Raw genomic sequence first — 24038 nt, 5'->3', positions numbered from 1 at the left:
AAGGGCGCGACTGGTACTTAGGGGGCGTGGCTAATCGGGTGAGAGGCGGAGCCTGGGAGGGGCTTGATGACTGAGTGAGCAGGCAGCGCCGCGGGGAGCCTGCGAAAAGGCCGGAAAGATGGCAGCCTCCTGGAGGCTAGGCTGTGACCGGCGGATGCTGCGCTCTCTCCTAGGCTTCGGCACCCGGCGAGGCCTGGGGCTGGTTACGGGGGCTGCTGGGTGGCCTGCCGGCGGCGGGGCTGCTGGGAGATGGCTTCACAGCACGCAGTGGCTGCGGGGTGAGTGGTCGCGGCTTGCTCGGCTTCTCTGTGGAGCTGAACGCTGGGCCTGGGTCAGGCAAGGCTGTTTCATGGAGGGCCTGCATTTGGGTGCGGAGGGACTCGGGCTCTCTTTTCCCTACTCGGGCTCTCTGTTCCCTACTCGGACTCTCTGTTCCCTACGCGGACTCTCTGTCCCCTGGGTCTTCTCTCGGGACGGGGGTCAGCTGACTTGGCCGCCTGGTAAGTGCGTGCCCCGAAGGGCTTCCTTGGGAGCTGGGAGAGCCTGACTGTCTGTGGCCCCCGGGTTGGTATGGCTTCCCTTGACCTTGCCTTGGAATTTGGGTGTTTTTTTGGAAAGGCGCGAAGATAAGTCCCAAACGCCCTTCCCTCAGGCCCCTTCCCAGTCGCGTCTCGGGTTCCTTCAGGGTCGTCAGGCGTCCCCGTCAGGGAAAAGCTGCCTAAGTTGCTGAGATTCAAAAAGCCACTTTGGACTGCTGTTCATTCTTGTGGTCTTTGTGGAGCGGGTGGTCTTCTCTGCTAGGCCCTGGGTTGCTCCGCACGACGGGTGCAAAAGACTTGGTTTGTAAATGCCTCCCGCGCGCAGCGCGCCCCGGCCATAGGTCCGGCCAAGCGTGAGCGTGAAAGAGTGAAAAATTAGGCGGGGAAATCAGGTCATGAAGTTTATTATAGGAAATGGGCATTTAGTAATGATAATTGACATAAGTACCAATTCTTCCAGTACTTAACCGTGTATGCATAGGGCATTATTTTTTCTTTACGCGTGGGTGGGGCGGGGTCCATCACTTTTTGAATGTGATGCATTACCTGCCAGTCATTCTGGCACTACACAGAATGAATTTTAATATAAAAAAAATTAGGTGCAGTAGATATTTGCCTACATTCTGGGCCACCCGAGCCTCAGGGGGGTAAAAAATAAAAAAGTTACACAAAGCGACACGGTAAGATGAGTACACTGAGATTGCTAAGGATTTGGTGATGGGAACGACTTATTTCAGTTAATTCAGATTAATGTTTCGTAAAATACTTGGAACAATGTTTGGTTGTTTGTTTTGTTTTTAACTGTGTCTAGACTTTTCTTTCCTCCCAGTTTATTAACTATTGAACTTTTCCTACAGCCCCCCTCCCCTCCCCGCAGAGAGCTATCTGGGGTTTGGATGAGTTTTGATGTTTTGTGTTGGTGTTTGTTGGGCTACCCTTTGAGACGGACTCACTGCCTTAGAAAAATATTGGAATAGTAAAAGCCCAGGGTTGGAAATAACCTGGGAAGAGTGTGTTTAACCTTGTTTGTAAAACAGATCCTTTTGAGAATGGTTTGGATGATCTAGTCCAGATCGTCTCCACAGAGAAAGGGACATGTGTTCATGCAGGTTCAGAGGCGTTCCTTAAGCCCAGCTGAAGGACACATGCCTTCAGAAACTCACTTAGGCCATCCTTACCTGATGTGTGGTGACATTTGACCCTCCCCCTGCCCCCCACACGGTGAACACTACCTCTGCTTGAGCATCTTCTGTAAGGAAGAGGACGCTGCACCCCAAGGAAGCTGTATTCTTTTCCCAGGGCCGCCCTGTTGCACATATAAAGACCCTTGTGGTTACATTGGGTCCGCGAGGGTAATGTAGGATGCTTTCCCGTGTCAAGGTCAGCTGTTGAGCAACTTTAGCTCCTTCGTAAACCTTAACTCGCCCTTGCTATGTAACGTAACGTATTCACAGGTTCTGGTTGTTAGGACCGGGCCATCTTTTATGGGGTGGCAGTGAAGGGGGGCTGTGGACATTGTTCTGCCCGCCACAGAAGCTGGTTGTGTTGTTGGGTAGCTCCAAGTTATTTGAAAGTTTAGGATTATTTTTTTTCTTTCATACTGAGCCAAAATTTGTCTCCTACCTTTTTACCTGCATGCTTTTGTTTTGCCATGCTCCTGGAGCTGCAGCCCTAACTTCTGTTACAGGCCTTATTCTTAAGGTGGGTATAGTCTTCTTGGGGAAGTAAAGAATAATGGCATGATTTCAGTAATGTGTGTAGTGAGCTCTAAGAGGTAAGTTAAGGATATTACGGGAGAACATAAGAAGGCTTCCTAAAGGTGGCAGCCCTCCCAGGCTAAAAGAACAGCAGATGCAAAGGCCCAGTTGCCAGATGTGTATTTACATAAGTGACATAGCATCTGTAAACAGGTTTTCAAACTAGTCTAGGCAGTTAATTTTGAAGAGTTTCCATCACTGCCCTTTTAGACTGAATGGCATGATTTTGAATTTAATTAATAGCTAAGATGTTAATATTGGTTTTAAGTTCTTCCTGAGGAATAACATGTTAAATTTAAAATAACGTGAGGAGAAAAATGAATGAGGCTCAACCTATGCAGTGCTTTTGCCTAATATATAGCTACAGGCCTTGCGTATTTTGGGTGTTAAATAAACATCTAGGGAAACTAAAAATCTGAAAAGTTAGAAAAGAATACAGAGGTCCACACTATGATTGCAAATTGGCAGCCAATGAACTGACCTATATCATTTTAGAAGAAAGTTAAATTTATTGACAACATTTACAAACTAGAAACTGCCCTCGCTGGTTTCTCAGTGGTTAGAATGTCGCCCTCAGACTGAAGAGTTGAGGGTTCCATTCCAGTCAGGGGCATGTACCTTGATTGCAGGGTTGGTTCCCAGCCCCTGGTCAGGACGGGTGTGGGAGGCAACCAATCGATGTGTCTCTCTCACATGGATGTTTCTCTCTCTCTGTCTCTCCCCTCCCTTCCACCCTTTCTAAAAATCAATGGCAGAAAAAACATCCTTGGGTGAGGATTAATCCCAGATAGATAGATAGATAGATAGATAAAATGAAGAATTTTTATGTAAAAATCTAGATTTTTGTCTTTTCTTGAAAATTTAAATTTAGGGTCTATATCAGTGATGGCAAACCTATGACACGCGTGTCAGAGGTGACACGCGAACTCATTTTTTTTCGTTGATTTTTCTTTGTTAAATGGCATTTAAATATATAAAATAAATATCAAAAATATAAGTCTTTGTTTTACTATGGTTGCAAATATCAAAAAATTTCTATATGTGACACGGCACCAAAGCTAAGTTAGGGTTTTTCAAAATGCTGACACGCCAAGCTCAAAAGGTTCACCATCACTGGTCTATATGGTGACAGTTAGTTAAAATTGAGTAACGATTGTTCTCTTTAGGTAGTAAATTGCTTTCTAGTTTACCACCTTCCACTATTACTTCCCAGCCAGCAAGGCTCTATGTGCCTTGGTATATGTCATCACCTCTAGTTGTCATTTCTTTCTTGTATCTTTATCTGTTGTAGAAAGCAGAAGACAAAAGGTAGACCAGGAAAAGTAGCAGAGGACAGATACTGTGTGTATAGAAGGGAAGGGAGTTTTTACAGATTTAATATGAACATAAAGCATGTCTAGATTTAAAGGAAAAAAGCATTAGATGTTGCTAGCCCATTTCTTTCACCTGATTGTTCCCTGTAGCCGCGGTTGGCAAACTTCGGCTCGCGAGAGGGATAGAGAGTTTAAAAACATTGATGAGAGAGAAACATCGATCAGCTGCCTCCTGCACACCCCCTACTGGGGATGTGCCCATAACCAAGGTACATGCCCTTGACCACAATCGAACCTGGGACCTTTCAGTCCACAGGCCGATGCTCTATCCACTGAGCCAAACCAGTTAGGGCGGCATCTGAGTTTTTGATAGCAGTTCAGTGACAGGCAGATTCTTTGATAAGAGTTGATGGTACAGTATTTCTGCCAAAGCATGAATACCATTTTAGGCCTGATCCTTATTAAGTGCTTCTATGCTAATACTGATAAGACTGATACTGTTCTTTGAATTGTTTAAATGTGGCAACAAACAGAATAGCTGAAGTAAAAATAAGATTTATTACTAGGATACGGTAGCACATATATGAAGTGCTGCTGGGCCATGGGGGAACTATGATGATTTCATCCATTTCTTCTATGGTTCCCAATGCCCGTCTTTCTCTCTTTCTTTGATTTACTTTGTTTTTCTTTGTAAACTTGCGAATCTGTTTACTCATGGCTTTCCTTTCTTCATAATGCCAGCTTGTCTTGCCTTAATCCTGATTCAGGCCCTATGCCGCACGCTCTTTCAGTTTAGTTTAAGTGGGCACTACTTCTTTGATCTAATTCCAGATTCCCTGGAGTGAAGCTGTTGACCCATTGTAGGTCAATCATACCAGAGCACATAGGGCAGATTCTTTCAAAGGCTGTGGTTTGGACATTTTCTTTTTAAAAAGGAAGTATGAGTTGGGAATCACTGATTGGCATGTCTGTTACTATGACAGGTAGATTAAAGTAGAACAGTAGTGAAGTGCTTCTTAATTTTAATTGTTTCTCTAGGGTAAGTAATGGCTAAGTATGATCATCTAAGCAAAGCAAATCTAGGCTAGTCAGCAGTTGAGAGACGCCCCTTCTTTTCTCCCTGACATTGTTGGTTTGTGTTTAAAAATAACAAGAACGAAACTAAACTTTTCTTTTAGATGTTAGATAAGTTTGGGGAGAAAGTGAAATTAGGTAAATTTATTGTAGAAAGTTAACATCCTGTATAATAAAAGCCTAATATTCTAAGTGTCCAATCGGCCATTCAACCAAAGCGTAATATGCTAATGATATGCTAAGGCTGCTCAACCACTTGCTATGATGTGCACTGACCACCAGGGGGCAGACACTCCAACCGGTAGGTTAGCTTGCTGCTCGGGCCCAGCCTATTGGAACTGAGCTAGACAGGCTGGACACGCCTGGAGCCCTCCCGCAGCCCCTCCCCAGGTCCCAATTATGCACCAGTGAGGGTCCCTCAGCCTGGCCTGCACCCTCCCGTAGTCCAGGACCCCTCAGGAGATGTCAGAGAGCCGGTTTGGGCCGGTTCCCACAGGCCAGGCCAAGGGACCCCACTAGTGCATGCATTCGTGCACCAGGCCTCTAGTGTAGGCTATAAAAAACAAAGGTAATGAAAACCACTTAGAACAGCAGTTCTCAACCTGTGGGTTGTGACCCTTTTGGGAGTCAAACGACCCTTTCACAGGGGTCGCCTAAGACCATTGGAAAACACATATATAATTACATATTGTTTTTGTGATTAATCACTATGCTTTAATTATGTTCAATTTGTAACAATGAAATTGGGGGTCACCACAACATGAGGAACTGTATTAAAGGGTCGCGGCATTAGGAAGGTTGAGAACCACTGACTTAGAATAATATCACCATCTAGATATATCTATTATTGTCATTTTGGAGCATATCCTTTCAGTCTTTTTGTACAAGCTGAGCAGGTAGTAGAAATTAGATTATGCCATATATACTGTTTGGGGCATCTCTTACATGTTTTGTACCATGCCAAGACTTATAAATGCTATTGTCATACAGACTGTTATGCATGCATTTTCTATTGTCATCCATTGATATTTTCAGTGTATTTCTATTACCCATATACTCCATTCTGCTTTATTTTATTCAGCCTGCAGGTGGCAGAATTGTTTTCTTTGTATGGAAGTTTTAAAGGTTCAATTAAACTTAATGAGTTCTTGCCTTGAAAAGAGAGGTAATTAAATGAGCAGTATCTCTCCCTATTAGAGAAGGAAATTAATGTTAGGAACAGGGAGCCATACTAAGAAAGTACTGAGTAATTTCCTTCTTCATTGGTCTATCTGCATTTCATGATTTTTGTGTTTGGATTCTAGTGGTATAAATGGGCCAGAATAACTCTCAAGCTGTACCCTGTATAAACTGCTGAATTCCTTAATTACGCTAGTCAGCATAATGGAGCTGAGATCTGCTTCATGTTAGCCATAAAGCAATTTGATCTGCATATGTATGCGTATATTATCTTTTTTCTTTTTTTTTAATCTTGAGAACTTTTAGAACTGATCTAGATCATCAATTTAAAGCTTTGATATCATTGGTTTTGCCTGACTTAGAAGTGTTTTGCTCTTAGGGCAAAATAAATACTTTAAGGAATAAGAAACTAGAATTTGATCAGTGTACTATATTTGATGTGGAAGGCAGAATTATGCTGTAGAAAGATTGGAAGAGCAAATTTGAAGAAATGTAAGAATTGCTTAGAGAACTGCTATACAATTCAGTGATTGAAAAATTGCTTGTGTGCCTGATATAGCAGGTAAAGCAGCAATATGCTAAGCAAAACAATTTAATTTATTATGTCATTCATTTGATGAAAAAGAAAAAAAGATTAAGACAGTTTGAATGACTTGGGAGACTCTACTTTTAAAATCAGCATATAGCCCTGCTGGTGTGGCTCAGTAGTTGAGTGTTGACCCAAGAACTGAGTCGCCAGTTGCATGCCCGGGTTGCATGCCCAGGTTGTGTGCTCAATCCCCAGTAGGGGGCGTGCAGGAGACAGCCAATTGATGTTTCTCTCCCTCTCCCTTCTCTCTCTAAAAATCAATGAAAAAATATTTTTAAAAATTAAAAATCAAATCAAATCATAATATATATTTAATTTACATATACTCTGAAAATGTGCATTACTGTAGTTATTTTGAATTTTTTTTAAATTGCTACAGAAGGACAGACTTTATTAGCCATTGTAGTTTGTTAGCTTGATAGAAAGAAATAGACCACTAAAATGACTACAAAGGGATTAAATTCTAACAAAAAATTGGGGGTGTTTTTTAAAGTTAATTGTGGCGTTTTTACTAATTGAAATAGCCTGAATGACCAGCAGGATGGGGAAAGACCACACTTCCTTTATTCTTACCCACGAGTGTGCCCAGTTTTTCATAGGAAATATAACTTGGTGCACATTTCAAGGCCTCCTCAATTTGACAGGAGAAGGGTAGAATGTACTGCTTACTGGAATGAAAAGGGAAACTATATTTGATTTCTATTGAGATTAAACAATATTAGGTATAGGTTAAAATTCTGAGAGGCCCAGCAAAGCCCACACTATCTCTGGAATTTATGGCAACCATAAAGGGTGGATATTAATTATGTGCAGCTCTGTCACTCAAAGCTGATATTATGCTTGTATAATTACTTTCCCACTGGAAAAATACATTTGAAAAAGATGTGTATAATGTTCCAGTTGAAAGAGGATATATATTAGAATGAAATATGTACCATTATTAATAAATTAATGCTTATGTTTGAAATTATTTTCCAACATGACAGTTTGAGGATAGATTGGTTAGATTAATCAGAAAATACAAATGGAGGAAAAAAGAAGACATATATAATGGTTTAAACAATAAAGAATTTTTAAAAAAGTAAATACATTGCACATTTTACTTTCCATAGTAAGCCAGTATGATCAATCAAAAGATATTACTGAATAATGGAGATGTCTAAAATGTCTGTCTTTGTTTTTTGTCACCTTCATTTCAGAATAAGGGTAGTGATTTATTACACAATTTTTAATATTTTATTGTTATTATTCAGAGGAGCAATTTCAATTTATCCATGAAGGCTGGCTGTATTAGGAATGATTATATTCTTTTTATTTTAAAATATGAACAATTTTGCGGCTTTTGATGTGGTAATTTTGAAAACAATAATAAATGCAGAAGTTTTATAATATAGTCCTCATTGTCAGGAATAATGGAAATGTGAAGGTCTGTTAGGTGAGAGATTATAACGGCAGAAAGAATCATAAAATAAATACGAATTGTATCACGGCAGCTAGAACCAAGATATAAAAATATTGAAGACAGACTTTGTTTTGAGAAAATTGATTTAGTGTTTGTCATAAATTAGAATCTGTACTCAGAAGCAATGAGCTCCATTTATTTTGCTTCTTTGAAGTGGAACTCTATTTGATATAAATTTAATATGTATGTGCCTATGAAATATTCTCTCATAATGCCAGCCTTGACCTTTTTCTTAGAAGCAACAAACTGCGATTTGTTTTAAGCTGTGTCTTTCAAGGAGAGGCTGGCCTCTTACCATGGTGCTATTAGATTGTAGGTTTTTTTAATATTGGTTTTCATTTTCAAAACCTAATTCTCAAAAATTAAATGCTCAGGCTTAGGCTGGCTGGACATTCTGTAGGTAAATGTGCTTGTTTGTTTTTCATTACGCCATATAAACATTTTCATTTCATGTAAAAAGTGAAAAAGGTGATATATGTACCTAGAGGTACCCCTCCAAGTAGGCAGTTCTTAAAAGAAAATGAGGAAAAGACAAAGGCAAGTATTCACTCAGGTCTTTTCCCCAGACCTTTAGAGAGGAAGGGGTGAAAAAGGGACAAGGACAGAAGCTTCCTTCCAAATGCTTCAGAGGAATTCCTTGATCAGGAAGCTGTTGGAACTCTTCATTTGAAATTATAGTAAAATTCCTTCAGTTTCCCAAAGAAAATAATTAACTTCATTTAATATTAGCAGTAAGATATTCCACATTTGAAATATGATAGATATGCAGTTGTGTTTTGATTGCCGAATAATCTGAGGGGGAGAATAGGTTCTATGAAAGATTTCATGGACTATAATTTGTTACCATGGCTACTGCTAGAGCTGGAGCATGCTGTTAACAATTTTATTAGTATAAACTTTATATAAATTGTGATCTTGCAGCTGTGTGCTCTATGAACATGGTCCTGTTTAGTGGGTGACTATTGGGAAGCACATCTGGGCAAATATATAGCGCATCTCCTTTTCTGATATCTAAGGAAGAGCTGTGCTTCATTGAGTGGTCACCCTGGTTTGAGTCTACCTTTTTGTATCCCCAGTTGAATGGTGGTGTGGAACACAATCTGAGGTTAATTTAACTAACCACTTGGTTCACTTGCCTGGTCAAGCTTGACAAAGCATACCTTTGCTTTCACATATACTAGCAAGAACCTTTGATTCTTGAATAATATAATATTAGAGGAAAATAAAAACACAACCAGTTTGTTAAAGTCTAATCTTGATTATTTGTTGTAGGTTATCAGAACCCTAGATACTTTTTCTTATCTTTCTCTTTGATCATTTTATTTGTAAATATTTTTTTGCATCAACAAAAGGGATGGAGAAAATGAAACATAAATCAACTTTCTATTTTTAATCTTATAAACATCTGGCTTAAAAATATGCACAGAATACTGGGGAACTATGAGAAAGGAGTTGAAAATATTCAAAAAAAATATTTTTAAAAAGTTGAGAATTTCATGTTTCTATACTATTTCCTGGATACTTAGTTTGACCAGTTGGGAGTCTTTTCAACTTTGGAATATTTTCTTTCTCAAATTGAATTTGATACTAATTTACTTGAACTTTCTAATGATGCTTTGTAAGGTGCATTGTATTTTTGTGGCTAATCTTTCCTTTTTTCAATTTTAGCTGATCCTATTAAGATACTAATGCCATCCCTGTCTCCAACAATGGAAGAAGGGAACATTGTGAAATGGCTGAAAAAGGAAGGTGAGCAAGTACATTACTACTGTCTTGTGTTATTTGATTATTTTTAAAAATCAGTTGTATTATTTTTAATACAGAGGCAGAGCAACATCGAACAGATTGTCAAACTACAGCGGGAAGGCTGGGGAGGGTTGGGGGTGGGAGAGGGCGGGTAAGAGATCAACCAAAGGACTTGTATGCATGCATACGAGCATAACCAATGGACACAAGACACTGGGGGGCATGGGAGGCTAGGGGAGGGTCAATGGGAGAAAAAAAAGGGAGACATATATAATACTCTTTGTAATACTTTAAGCAATAAAACAATTTAAAAAAATCAGTTGTATCACATAGTACATGGTAAATGCAGTAAATTGGGTTCCTCTTCTAGTTAAGTTTGTTTAAACAAAATTTTCCATGTTAGTGTAGCAGAAATTTTCTGGGTTCAGCCTGTAACCTTCCATAAGCTGAGAATGGTAAAATATTTTAAGGTTTTTTTCCTCCCAAGTTTTAGTTCTTATACTTAACTTTTAGTTTCAACATCATAAATTTGTTCCTAGAATTTGAGAAAGACATGTCATATAATTGAAACAGCCAGTGCTTCAATAGGAAGAACATTGAGTATTTGGCTCTGCATGGCTGTTGCCATCATTTAAAATTGTTATCAGTATCTAAGAAAGTTTCATCTTTATTAAAAAAAATGTAATTACTTGGAATCTATTTTTAAATTTCCTTTTCCTGATAAATTGCAGAGCTTTGGCTATTTCCATGTTCAGAATGATAGAGTGTTGGTATCATTAAATAGTAATTGAGACAAGAACAGCCTTTCGGGGTTACTATAAAAGATTAAATTTTTTCACACTTTGAGAACTGATAGGCAAGTAGATAAGAGGATTCTTTGGACCACATTTATCTCTCAGACTTCTAGCTCACTGGTGATCTGATAAGTTATTCACCACCATTATATGGAGAGTATGATGAAGAGCCAAGAGACAAGTCGTCGCATCATTCTGTTCTTTTTCCCTTTTGATTACAATGTGCGATTTTAGATAGGACAAGCCAAGATGTACTTTAAGCCATGGAGCACATTTTCAAGGAGATTGCTCTTAAAATTCCATGTTTTGTTAACTGAGGAGGAATGTTTCTTTGCTAATACACTACAAATAATTGAGAGCAATATTAATCCTTGGTTCTCAATTCACTGGCTTCTTTTTTAAGTTCATCGCCTTTATGATTTAATTGAGAATAATTTGCTTTTAACATTTATGTGCTGTACACATGGGTATGATTGTATATGTCTAAGTATGTTTAGTACTTGATATATTTATAATAACTTGGCTCAGTCATTCCGTATTCAAATCATTTATTTTCTGGCAGCAAACTTTTTACATGCCTTTTTCTCTTACTAGCTATGTGTTTAAAATTTATCTTGAGATCTTATTAATGTATGATCACCATTATTTAAAACAATGCGTATAGACCTTTAAACGTTAAGAGGATTGAAATTTTTTTCATGAAAAGGAAGTGTTGTATCTAATTATGAATCTGATTTGTTTTGAAGGAAGGTTAATGTGGTAACTTTTAATGGATAGCAGTTCAGTCTTCAAATTTTCTTGAAAATCTGAGACTGTTATTCACAGCTACTATTACTAAAGTCGTGTTTGTGTTTTAAGGCAAGGCACTAGTGTGCAGTGAAAAGAATGCTGGCCTAGGAATCATGGTTTGTCTTCTGAGGTTCCCACTCTGCCATGAAATATCTGGGAATGAGTTGAACTAGATGAGATGTAAGGTATATTCCTGGCTTTATAATTCTCTAATAACTTAATTTCATTTTCTTGTTTTTTTAAGTCACAAAAACATGCAAATAATATAGCATATAAATTATTCCCATCTTTGTTGCTCTGATGACTGTCTGAAAAGTAGTTTTAGAATGAGTGTTAGAATACTTCATTTCCATCCGAGGATTCAGTAAAGAATATGCATCATAAAATTAGTAGAGAAAACACTTCAGAAGTGCTAGGTAACACAGCGTCTCTTGAAAGGTGAGTTGAGCTGTATGTAATCCCACAAGTTTGTTATTGGGGTGGAAAGTGTGCTTCTGACATTTTCGGTTTAATTAAAGGTCAATTTTGTTAAAAATTTTTTAAAAAAAGAAAATGTTCTTGTTGCCCCTTTGGTGAGAGAATTTTTGAGTGGATGAAAAACATTGTTTTCTTTCTTGAGATATTTAAGAGCATCTTCTGAAACACTGGCACAGAGCCAGGCTGAGACAGTTACGTGGAGAACTTGGCCACGTGGTGTCTGGAACACACGGAGTGTGCTTCTGCAGTGCTGGTCGCTGCTGCTGCTCTCGGTGTTACCTCTCTTCCGTCATTTATGTGGCTATTCCTTCTGTCATGGGTCTGGGAATGTTTAGGTCGTGTTGTGTTCGTTGTAAACTATAATGTAGTGTGTAAAATTCAGAAGTAAAGCTGTCTTGAAGGAGTTTGTCACTGAAGTGTTATCACTCGGTACCACTAGAAGTTGTATGGGTATCTGACATCTGCTGCTAGAAGAGGCTTTGATTTTTATTTATTTGGGGTGTTTTTATAATGTGTTTGTGGTGCTAAAATGGAAATTTTTTGAAATGGGTATTTCCCGAATATCAATTTTTTCAGTATACTTCTATTTTAACACAGCTTTATTGAGGTATAATTTACACAACAAGACATTTACCTATTTTAAGTGCACAATTTAATGACTTTTAGTAAATATATAGTTTTGCAACCATCATCACAATCCAGTTTTAGAATATTTCCATCACCTCAAAAGATACCTATTGCCTGGTTGCAGTCCCTTTTCCTACATCACTAGACAACCCTGAGCTGCTTTTTGTCTCTAAAGTTTACATATGTCTTTCAGTTTACATATGTAAATAGGATCTATATATACTACCATAGATAGATAGATAGATAGATAGATAGATAGATAGATAGACAGACATATAGATAAATAGAGAGATATATAGCCTTTTGTGACTGACTTCTTCCATTTAGCATGATTTTAAGGTGCTTTCATATTGTAGTATGTATCAACAATTCATTTCTTTTGTTAGTAAATAGTATTCCATCACTGCTTTTTTACTCCTGTTAGTATTTCTGTTATGTCGTTATTTTAGAATTGGTGAATGGAATTTTGGGTTACAGTATTATTCAGTAGAACTTTTAGTGGTGATGGAAATGTTCTTGTCTGCATCATCCAGTACAATAACCATTCACCACGTAGGTCAGGTACCTGTAATGAACAGGGCAATCTATAATAATAAAAGTGTAATACACTAATTAGACCGGACAGCCAAACAACCTTCTGGTCGTCATACCAGACGAAGCCGCAGTGGCAGGGGCCAAGGCAGAGGCAGTTAGAGGCGATGAGGCCAGCAGGCAAGCAATTAGGGGTGATCTGGCAGGCAGGCTAGAGGTTCGGGGCGATCAGGCAGGCAGGCAGAGTGGTTAGGGGCGATCAGGCAGGCAGGTAGAGTGGTTAGGGGCGATCAGGCAGGCAGGTAGAGTGGTTAGGGGCGATCAGGCAGGCAGGTAGAGTGGTTAGGGGCGATCAGGCAGGCAGGTAGAGTGGTTAGGAGCCAGCAGTCCCGGATTGCGAGAGGGTGCAGGCCGGGCTGAGGGCCTCCCCACACCCCTACCCCTCCACCCCCGCACAAATTTCGTGCACTGGGTCTCTAGTAAAATATAAGAGGTCAGGAGAGTGTAAAGGAGTTATCACTTTACCTCGCCATTTCCTTCTCAAACTGCTACTCATGCCCTCAGCCCTCTAGGCAGAACCTCAGATGGCCTAGGAGCCAGATTGCCTGGGGGTCTTGGGCCATGCAAATAATATCTTGTGTCTGATGAAATGAAAAGAGTTGGCAGACTTGCTTACTGGGGGCTGCTCCTCTAGCTTCCCTCACTGCTGTAGGCACTGACTGGGTGGAATTGGCATTGCTGCTTGCTTGTTTGTACTCTTCTTTACTCTGATTAGGGACTTCTTGAAGCAGGTCTAACTTACTATTTTTTACTGAAGTGTCTTATACAATGTCTTACACATAGAGCAGTTAGTAAATATTTGTTGAATAAACAATTGAGTTATTTTTGTCTCTTATCATGGTTGTCATGATGGTTCAACATTGCACAAAGTATTTTTTTCTTTAATGAACATTAAAGTAGTTTTGATTTACTTGGTTGTACAGATAAAAACTAACTTCCCCCTGCCACCACTACTACTACACATTTCTTTTTTTTTTTAACCTTCACTCAAGGATTTTTTTTTGTTTTATTGATTTTAGAGAGAGGAAGTGAGAGAGAAACATTGAGGTGACAGAAAAACATCGATCGATTGCCTCCCATATACACCCCAATCAGGATGGGCCCCAAAACCTGGGTTTGTACCCTGACCAGAATCAAACCTGTGACCCTTCAGTGCAAGGGATGATGCCCCAACCAACTGAGCCACACTGGCTAGGGCTACCACACACAACTTTTAAATGAAGACTTTTATTCTTAATTTTTGTCAGAACAAAGTTATTTTATAAAAGCCACAGGATATGTTTCATTAATAACATAAACACCACCATGAACTGTGTTTCATCAAAACTATACTTCCTACCCAGAATGTTTAAAGAGAAAGGGAAGCCTCTTTTATACTCCGTTCCTCAGCTCTGGCAGCTACCCATCGGGACAAAGGAACAGGATGATGATGCTGGCTTCGGTGCTGGGGAGCGGCCCCCGGGCGGGCCTCTGCTCTGGCCCCTCCTGGGGCCCGCACTCTTGCTCCGGGCCCGCTCCGCCTCATCTGCACCACGAAGAGTTGGCACAGGGACACTGCAAGGCTGTCATCTCTTTCTGCAACCAGTCAGCCATCAACATGGCAGCTGAGGAGCCGCCTGTCACCTCACACCGACCATGGTGCTCTGTCCTAGCTTCTCATCTTCTCTCCACTATTAACTTATGAACAGAACCATATCTTACTGTTGTATTTATACCCAGTGTTTAGTATAATGTCTTGTACATGAATATTTATTGAATGATCTGTTTGAAATAATAGGGTATGGACTAGGGAGCTAGAATGAGTCTTGGTTTTTGATGGTTATTAATAACACACCTAACATTTTCATGGAATGATGTTGTAAAATATTATTTGAAAATGTGTGTGAAGAGTTAACATTTCCTGTTCTGTGGTTTTGTTTTTAATATAGCTGCACATTCAAAACTTTTTTGAGAGTCAGAGAGATTATGTAACTTGGTCAAGAGCTTAGACTCAAATCTGTCTGAGTTGGAAGAGTTCCTTGTAACTATTCTGCCTTGCAGCTTTTCTAATTACAGTGCGAAATTGTGGGGCAAGGCTGCACTGAGTATATTTGGAATCTTCCTGGCTCATTATTGGATCTCAGAATTTTCTTTTGGCATTTACATTATGTTTGGTTAATTGGTAGATAGAACCTTAGTTTCATGATAAATTAAGAGTACTGTGCTCTTACATAATAATATGCTGTTTTAAATGCGACAGTTTGCTGTATACCTTCTGAGAAAATGAGGATGTGTGAAATTATTGTAATTTTTTTCTAAAGTGTTTTAATCTCAAACTCATTATCTGTAAGGTACTAGCCTGGGGAATTAGGTAGACTATAAAATACTTAAGATGTGTCCTGTTCCTATTGTGAAGATGCCCATAGTCTGCTAGATAGAGGGAAACCTAATTTTTTAAAAAAGTAATTAATAGTAGCAACATAATATTTTATAATGCAATTTCTGATTCATTGGAAATAAATTACAACTATAAGAATTCAGGAACAGGAACAAAATCATTTAGGTTGATCTATGGCTGAAGTAGAATTTATGGGTGATTCTTAAAGGATATTTAGAATATGGAATAGGTGAGCTCAAGTGATAAAACATTTTTTCTTTTTCTAGGTCTCTAGAAGAAGTATTTAATTGCTAGGTTGCCTGGTTCAGTTTTTTTCCATGGTTACAGCAGAAACATAAAGGTGTGATATTTTCCTTTTGAAGTACAGTCTATTTTAACTACTAAAACATCTGTCTTATAAAGAAGTAAGAATGTATAATCTGTTGCTGTAGCTTTCTTTGTATGACATGTAATGAACAGTCTTCTTTTAGCTGATTCCTACTTGCCTGACCATCCTAATATCTCAGCCCTTCTCAGGTACTGTTAGGAAGACCCTCCAAAGTTCTCTGTTTTCTTTTGCCCCCAGGACTTTGGGTATGTTGGGCCTTCTGCCTGGTTTACTGCCCATTTACTTCATTATCTCCCCCTCTCTTTTCAGGCTCAGATTAGATGTCCTTTACCTTCCAAATATTAAAATAGATGCCCATTCTGAATATACCCTTAGCATTCTGAGTTCACCTAATCTTATTGTAATTTCCAATTAACTTTTCACTAGAAAGTAAATAAGCTTCTTGCGGCCAGAAATCTTAACTCCCCCCCGCCCCCATCCTTCAATTCTGTATCTTCAGTGCACTAATGAGTTTTCAATAAATATTTGTTCAGTAAAAAAAAATCTCTTTGGAGCCAGACCAAGCACCTTTTCTTTTAGGGTGTTCACTAAATATTATCTAACAGATAAGTTTATTTCATCAATACAGTAAATATTGGTGGTTCTGAACTATTTTAACTAAGAGGTATTATAACCACCTCTGTGAAAATTTTGGTGTGCAATGAAGTAGTTTCTGTACAGTGAACTTTCAGGGTATATTTGTTTTCTTAGTATTTTAGGTTTATCTTCATGTTCTTCTATTGAGTATGCCTATTAATAATGTTGTACCAACTGTTTTTTGGTGTGTGTGTGTGAGGGGTGTGTGTTAGGGTTTTGGCTAGTGATATGGGCTGTGAAAGAATTCCCAACTGAGAGAAGAGATAGAGAGAGGGAGTTGATTTTACTTCCCCAAAGGGGAAAAGGGCCAGTGCATTGTTAATTAGTACAAGGGCAAGAAAACAAAGGGAGCCCTGACTATTGCTAAGCAACAAGGAAGGAAGGATGGAAGGAGAATTTGGGACCTGAAATTGAGCAGCTATGGGGGGGTGGGGGGGTTGTGGTTTGTTTTATTTGTTCTCCTAGGGAGGTGTCATATCAGTATTTTTCCAAGCCTGTAAAACATGCTTAGAGCAAAAGTTATGAGGCTTTCCAAAGAGGCTTGTTTGAAGTGCAGTGGGAAAGGGAAGTTTGTACTAATTATCCCTGAGTTGTAAAAACAGCAGGGAGGAGGTATTTGCAAGCATGTAGCCTTGAAAGTAGCTTATCTTGTCTTGCTATTTGAAAAGGGGCTGTTTGAATCAGAGGAGCTAACAATCTTTGGGTTTAATTACCAGATACTTCTCATAAATTGTGGAAAGCCATAACCAAGAACAAGCAAGCCCCCTCTCCCCCCACTTTTCCTAATAAGTGATCTGTATGTTACATATTTCTTTTGTTCCTTATTCTTTATTGTTTTTGTTTTAGGTCTGTTATAAGCCACATTTATCATATTTTTTAAAAAATTCATTCTGATAACCTCTGCTTTTGCTAGGTAGTTCTAATCAATTTATATTTATTGCTGACACATTTGAACTTATTTCTACCTTTTTGTTTTTATTCTTTTCTGTTTTTCTTGTCATGTGTCTGCCTTCAGTTAGATGTTCGTTTTTATTATTTTCTGTTTCTTCAGCTTTTTGAATTTTGTAGATATTTCTATTTTTCAGTTTTTGGTGTACACTATTAAGTTTTTAAGGAACATATTTTATTAAATGTTGCCAATAAAGTCTAGAATTATTTGGTATTTTTTCCTCCTATCTTTATCAAATTCTTAGCATGCTTTAATGATCATCTGAACATTCCCTTATTCTTCTTATTCCTTTTAAAGTTTTCAGCTTTACACATTTATAAACACTCAGAAATAACCTTTTAAATGATTAATAGTTAACATTTTTATCAGCTTCTCTGCTAATTGTTTCTTGTAGCCCATGGGTTCCCTCTGTGTCCAGATTTCTTGATGAACTATAGTTTGTAATAACTCATCAATAGGTGATAAGTTTTCTTAGCCTTTTATGTCTAAAGAATACTTTTTCTTCATTCTTAAATGATGGTTTGGCCACATGTAAAATTCTAGACAGTTATTTTTCCTCAGCTTTTTGAAGATATTTCTCCATTTTCTTCTGACCTCTATAGCAGCTGCTGAGAAGTGTGCTCTCAGTCTGGCATCCCATTGAGGTAATCTGATTTTTTTCCTCTGAAAGCTTTTATTATTGTGTTTTTGTTGTTGATAGAATGCAATTTCTCTACAGTGTATCTATGTGTATTCATGTTTATACACTCTAATACTTTTTTTTCTGTTTAAACTTTTATCAAGTTATTACTTGCCAGAAAGCATAAGCTCAGTTCATTTTTACATATACATATATTCAGCTAGAGCAAGATATAGAATATTTCCAACAAGCTGCAAGGCTCCCGTACCCCCTCCCAGTCTATACACCATAGATAGCTATATTCTAAACTCATTCAGGACTCTGATTTTGAGGTACAAGTCTCTTCATTTCTGAGAAATTCTCAGTAGTTATCTTTTCATATATTGCATTGCTTCTCCACCATTCCCTCCAGTCTCTTCCCTTGGAACTCCATTAAACAAACATTGTAACCTCAATCTATGTCTAATGCCTCTTCTATTTTTTATCTTCTTGTCTGCCTATATTAAGTTCCAGGTAATTCTTACGCTATCTGTAATTGACCACCAGCTCACTTCACTATGTTCATCTAGAATACACCCCATTGATTGTTTCTTTTTATTTCACTGACTATATTTTTCATTTCCAAGATTTCTAATTAGTGTTTTCATTCTACCTGATACTATTTTATTTCTGTACATTATAATTTTTTCTATCTCTTGTTTTTGTGATGGGTCTTTTTTTTTTCTTTTATATCTCTGAACATCCTCAAGGTACTTATTTTAAAATCTTTGGTGGGTCTCACTGAACGAATTGCATCTGAAATGAGTTTCTGTTGCTATTATTGATTTTATGGTTTTTCTTTCTTAGCATTAAATTTCTTCATATGTTTTTGAACTTTGTTTTGCAACCCACTTTTTAGTGAAAGGTTTTGTGTTTTAATGTCTTCCTTTCCTGTCCCCTACTCTTCCCTTCCTCTATCCTCCAATCAGGGATTTTGCTATTGATATTAGAGATATTAGCAGGTATAGTAATGGAACCAGAAGGTGGCTTGGCTCTGTTCCTGGTATTGAGGCAGAGTTTTTGTTCACCCACCTTCCAAGACCCACAGTTATCCTTAAAGCCACAGTCCTAGTCGGCAGGCGATGATCGCCTCTGTTATCAGCGTTCTATTTTGAGTAGAAGGACCCTGACCCAGTCCTAGCTTCAAGTTGAGAGTCTGATTCGAGTCCCCTGGCTTCATGAGGCCACTTTTAGTTCCCTTTACTCTAAGAGCAACTACTACACCTTACCCCCAATCTGCTTCTAGATCTAGAAACCAGCCAGTCAAGTCCTGCTCAACATTTTTGAGTTTCCCTATTGTTTCTGTTGCACAGAAATGTTTCTTATTTTACCTCATTGTATCTTTGATTATCTCTCAATATCTTTGCTTAATATGATTTGTACATTTATGCTCTGTAGTGCCAACAGATTTTCTGAACTCAACCTACGATGTTAACCCAGAAGTGCTATTAATTGTAAAACTTTTCTTTTCATGGATTAATAGTCAAATTACATTATAAAGGAAGGATTATGGGGTCTGGAATTGATTTGTTCAGAGGAGGATGTGCATTCATTGCTATTCACTGTATATTCATATATACTCTCACACACACATGCAAACACTCATACATACATGATGAAAATTACTTGTAATTCCACACCCTAGAAGTAAACACTGAATATTTTGGTATTTATTATTTCATGTTTTACAAACATATACACATACCAACTCACATACTAAAATTCATATTTTAAAAAACAAAACAAACCCAGTCTTGTTTTGTAGGTGAAGCTGTGAGTGCTGGAGATGCCTTATGTGAAATAGAGACCGACAAAGCTGTGGTTACCTTAGATGCAAGTGATGATGGCATTTTGGCCAAAATAGTGGTAAGTTTTTATTTTAATTGCTTACAACAGATGAAGATTTCTTAAACATTAAGTTCCTTGAAATAAAGTTATCTTTTATTTTTACCTCTTTATTTATAGTGTTCTCTTTGCTGCATAATTTTAAATCCAGGTGTATAAAATATTGTAGTGGTAAGGTTTAATAATAGCCCGTGATGATCAGACCACAGACAACTATTTCACCCTCAACAATAGTACTTGGTGTTTGGGTTTGCTAGTGGGGAATGAGAAGCATTCTGGCCTGAGTGCTGAGAGAAGGCTATTTGAGATGGAATTTGAAAACAAAGCAATAGGGTAAAGCTTAGAAATAGCAATTTCGAAGTTTGTAGTTGGTAAAATAAAAAAGAAGGAATGTTTTACTCTTATCTCAGGAGAATGATAAATCCTATCTTTATTGCTCCCTGGGATGCCCAGGACTGCAGGTATATAAAGCTGTCATCTGCTCAGCTCCTTCCTCTAGACAAGACTGTTTAAAATGTCCTGGGAAGTCTTGTCCATAGGTTTCATAGTCACACTCACTGAACATTCTTACTCTTTCTCACAATTTAGACACTTTTATAATTTAAAATACATATTTATATAAAAATGTGGGTATAGAAGAGTGATGGCGAACCTTTTGAGCTCGGCGTGTCAGCATTTTGAAAAACCCTAACTTAACTCTGGTGCCATGTCACGTATAGAAATGTTTTGATGTTTGCAACCATAGTAAAACAAAGATTTATATTTTTGATATTTATTTTATATATTTAAACGCCATTTAACAAAGAAAAATCAACCAAAAAAATGAGTTCGCATATCACCTCTGACACACGTGTCATAGGTTCACCATCACTGGTATAGAATATTCCACATACTTGAATATAATTGAGTTGACAGTCTTTTCTGTTGATACTATATCTTCTGTTCCATGAGCATTTTTATGGAAAATATGCTTGTGGTTGCAGCAAGACCAGTCATTTCCTTTAAATCTAAATTTATATCCTATATAATAAAGATAGAATATGCAAATGCTCGTTACGCTATCACGGATCAGCAGAAGGGTGGGGCAGTGAGCTACAAGCAGGTGGCGGAGAACTACAGGAGGGGGCAGGGCAGCAAGTTATGGTGGGGGGGGTGCCAAAGGGAGCTACAGGAGGGTGGGGCAGCAGATGGAGAGCTATAGGAGGGCACAGCGAGCTTCTGGCTACCAGCGGTGGCGGAAAGGTACAGGAGGGCGGCAGAGAGCTACTGGTGCACAGATTGGTGCACAAGGCTACTAGTCCTATATAATAAAAGGCTAATATGCAAATAGACCGAATGACGGAACAACTGAACAACTGGTCGCTATGACGTGCACTGACCACCAGGGGGCATGCATGGAACATGGAGGGTGTCGGCCGTGGTGGGATGGTGGAGCAGGTGAGCGGGGGCACCAGACCAAGGCAGGGCACTGGTCGCTGTCATCAGGACGAGCCTCTGGTGGTTACTGAAAATTCTTTGCTCCCGTGCACTGGGGTCCCACCCAGTGCTCGCACCTGCTGCTGGCGCCAGCCCCGCTTACACCCATTGCCAGCGCCAGAGCCGCTGCTCACACCTGCTGCCAGCGCCCAGCACTGGCCCCAATCACTTGGCGCCATCAGTGGGTGAGAGCAGTGGTTGCCGGCCTCGATTGCCTCTCAGGGCTTCTCCATCTCCCCCTGCTCCTGAGGGACAATTGGGGCTGGCAGCCAACTCTCACACCCATTGCCAGTTATGGCCCCACTCACACCCACTGCCAGCACTGGCTGGAGGTGCAAGTGGGGCTGGTGCCATCGGTGTGTGTGAGTGGCAGTGGCGGGAGTGGGGCTGCCAGCATACAGGATACTGGGGGCAGCGGCAGGAGGGGCCGGGCAAGGGCGTGAAGGATGGGCCGAGACCTGCCTCTGTGCCCACCGCAGCCTCTCGGCCCACAGTTTCTTTCAAGGTGCATGAATTTGTGCACTGGGGCCCTAATATATATATGGTTAATATGCAAAGTGTCCCCTCGGGAGTTCAACCGGGAGTTCATTCACTCGCTATGACATGCACTGATCACCACAGGGCAGCATGGAACAAAGGGAGGCCCCTGCTGGCAGCAGGAAAGCCCTGATCGGCCTGATTGCTGGCCAGGCCTAGGGACTCTACCCATGCATAAATTTCATGCACCAGGCCTCTAGCTTAAATATATGCAGTTGTTTAATAAAAACATTTCTAAAAGCTTTTCTAAAAGAAAGGATTTGCTGAGCCAAATGCTAGCCAGAAAAAGAGCCAGGTCCTATGGCAGAAAGTCTGAACCCCCAGCAGCAGTGCTGGATGAAGACATGGCAGCTGTCCTGGAGTTGAAGGACAACAGTTTGGGGAAGAAGATACACATTGTTTTGAAAGAATTTGCTTTGGCTGTAGATAAAGGGGGTGGGGGACGGTCGAGAAGAGCTAGTTCTGAGCTAAATACATAGTCCCTAAGGAAGAAGTGTTTATTCCTGTGGATTGGTTGTGGGTCACAGTCCGGAAAGTTCTAGCATCAGCAAGAAGCGGAGGCACCGGTGTTGGGCTATTTGGCTATTCTCTTTAAATAATCCCAGAAATAGTCACCTTGAAGTTCAGTCAGTTTCAGTGCACACTCAGGAATGTAAGCAGTCTTTTGTTGGTTTTGCCCAGCAGTAATCTCTCCTGTTTCTTCCTTCCACCCTCAGGCCAGTCAGGTTACTTAGCTCATCTCCACTAACCACTGCACATGCTCCTCAGTACTCACTTAGGAGTTCTGAAGTGTTCTACTTTTAAACAGAAATATATTTAAATAATTGTTTAACTTACTAATTATATTTTAATATCAGAATCAAAACACTGCATTAACTAGAACTTAAGTGTAATGAACCCCCTTACACAGTTTCCCTGTTGGAAATACTGCTGACATTACTGTGTCTCTTGACTTCACCTACTCTCCTTGGGTACATGGATGAGGGTAGGTGGCTGTTTTGCAGGTGACTTAGGTCAGCCTACGGAGATGTCTCTGGTAAAAAGGCCTTTACTGGGGTTCATGTCTTGGGACAGAATTCAGCCTTTGAGTATTGTGGGAAAATAGTTTACCACCTTTGTCAGAAGCCTTACCACCTTTGTTTCATATGTTGCTCTTTACTCTTCGGTTCTTCCAGCCTTATTGATACTGGGCCTTAAGGCGTGAATTTCCAGCCTCTGCCAAAGGACACTCCTCTGCAGTCCAGTCTTGATCCATGTTGAGTATATTTTTTATTTTAAAAATCAGTAACTTGCCCTAGGTGTTTTTGCTCAGTGGATAGAGCGTTGGCCTGCAGACTGAGGGTCCCAAGTTTGATTCCAGTCAAGGGCACATGTCCCAGTTGTGGGCTTGATCCCCAGTGTGAGGCATGCAGGAGGCAGCTGATCAATGATTCTCTCTCATCATTGATGTTTCTATCTCTCTGTCCCTCTCCCTTCCTCTCTGAAATCAATAAAAATATATTTTTAAAAATAATAATAAATCAAAAACTTGAAAATACCAACACCATAGCAGTAATAATAATAACAACAACAACATCTCTTAAATTTATGTAGCGGTTACTAGATGTCTGGCACTGTTTTGTATCTTATTTCAAAGTCATTTATTCCTCATGACAACTCTGAGTAGCTACTATTATTATTTCCGTACAGATGAAGAAAGTCATGGTGAGACAGCTTTCTAAGGTCACCTAACTAGCAAGTAGCAGAGCCAGAATGAAAACGGAGGGAGCCCCTAAAAGACTGGAGGGAAGGCTAATACATTAAATGACAGGTTCCAGATCCAGTATTTCAGTATTAACCAGCAGTTGTATCAGGACTAAGTATAAAAATCCTACACTTCATATTAAGAGATCAGTGACACAAGAGTAGGAGAGAATTTTATCCAGTAAGCTGGTGCGTGGAAAAAGAACTGGCTGATTGAAGTGTCCTGGAACTCCAAGTGCTCTGGTGGAGTGGAGCCGTCCCAGTGCTGGAACAGAGGGAGCAGTAACAAAGGCCACCTTGTTTGGTTTCTAAGCACTTTGGAAAGAGCATTATTTACTCTTCTTTTACCGAGTCTGCACCAATTTTAAACGTTTGCCGACTACAACATAAGCACACTAGTCTACAGGAAGCTAGCACACTTCTAAAAGTTCTCTTATTTCTCAGGGATAAAGAAAGCCAGAGAAATGATCTTAACTTCACTTAGTGATTTCCATGACTTTAAATGGAACTCTAATAGATATTATTTTAACGTCTGTTATATATTCAAGTTGT

General features: G+C 39.4%; 1 protein-coding gene across 1 annotated transcript in view; it reads left to right on the top strand.

The window, feature by feature from the left end:
* The first annotated feature begins 37 nt into the window (after positions 1-37).
* The window catches only part of PDHX (pyruvate dehydrogenase complex component X), a 39905-nt gene continuing 15904 nt past the window's right edge, over positions 38-24038 (top strand). Inside the window, exons 1-3 of the mRNA XM_006756107.2 lie at positions 38-278; positions 9582-9662; positions 19651-19751. Coding sequence (XP_006756170.1) covers positions 119-278; positions 9582-9662; positions 19651-19751 — 342 coding nt within the window. The 5' untranslated portion in view covers positions 38-118. The remainder of the gene's footprint in view (positions 279-9581; positions 9663-19650; positions 19752-24038) is intronic.

Source organism: Myotis davidii, unplaced genomic scaffold (assembly GCF_000327345.1).
Source record: "Myotis davidii unplaced genomic scaffold, ASM32734v1 scaffold94, whole genome shotgun sequence".
NCBI lineage: Eukaryota > Metazoa > Chordata > Mammalia > Chiroptera > Vespertilionidae > Myotis > Myotis davidii.
This window is presented reverse-complemented; position numbering and strand designations above follow the sequence as displayed.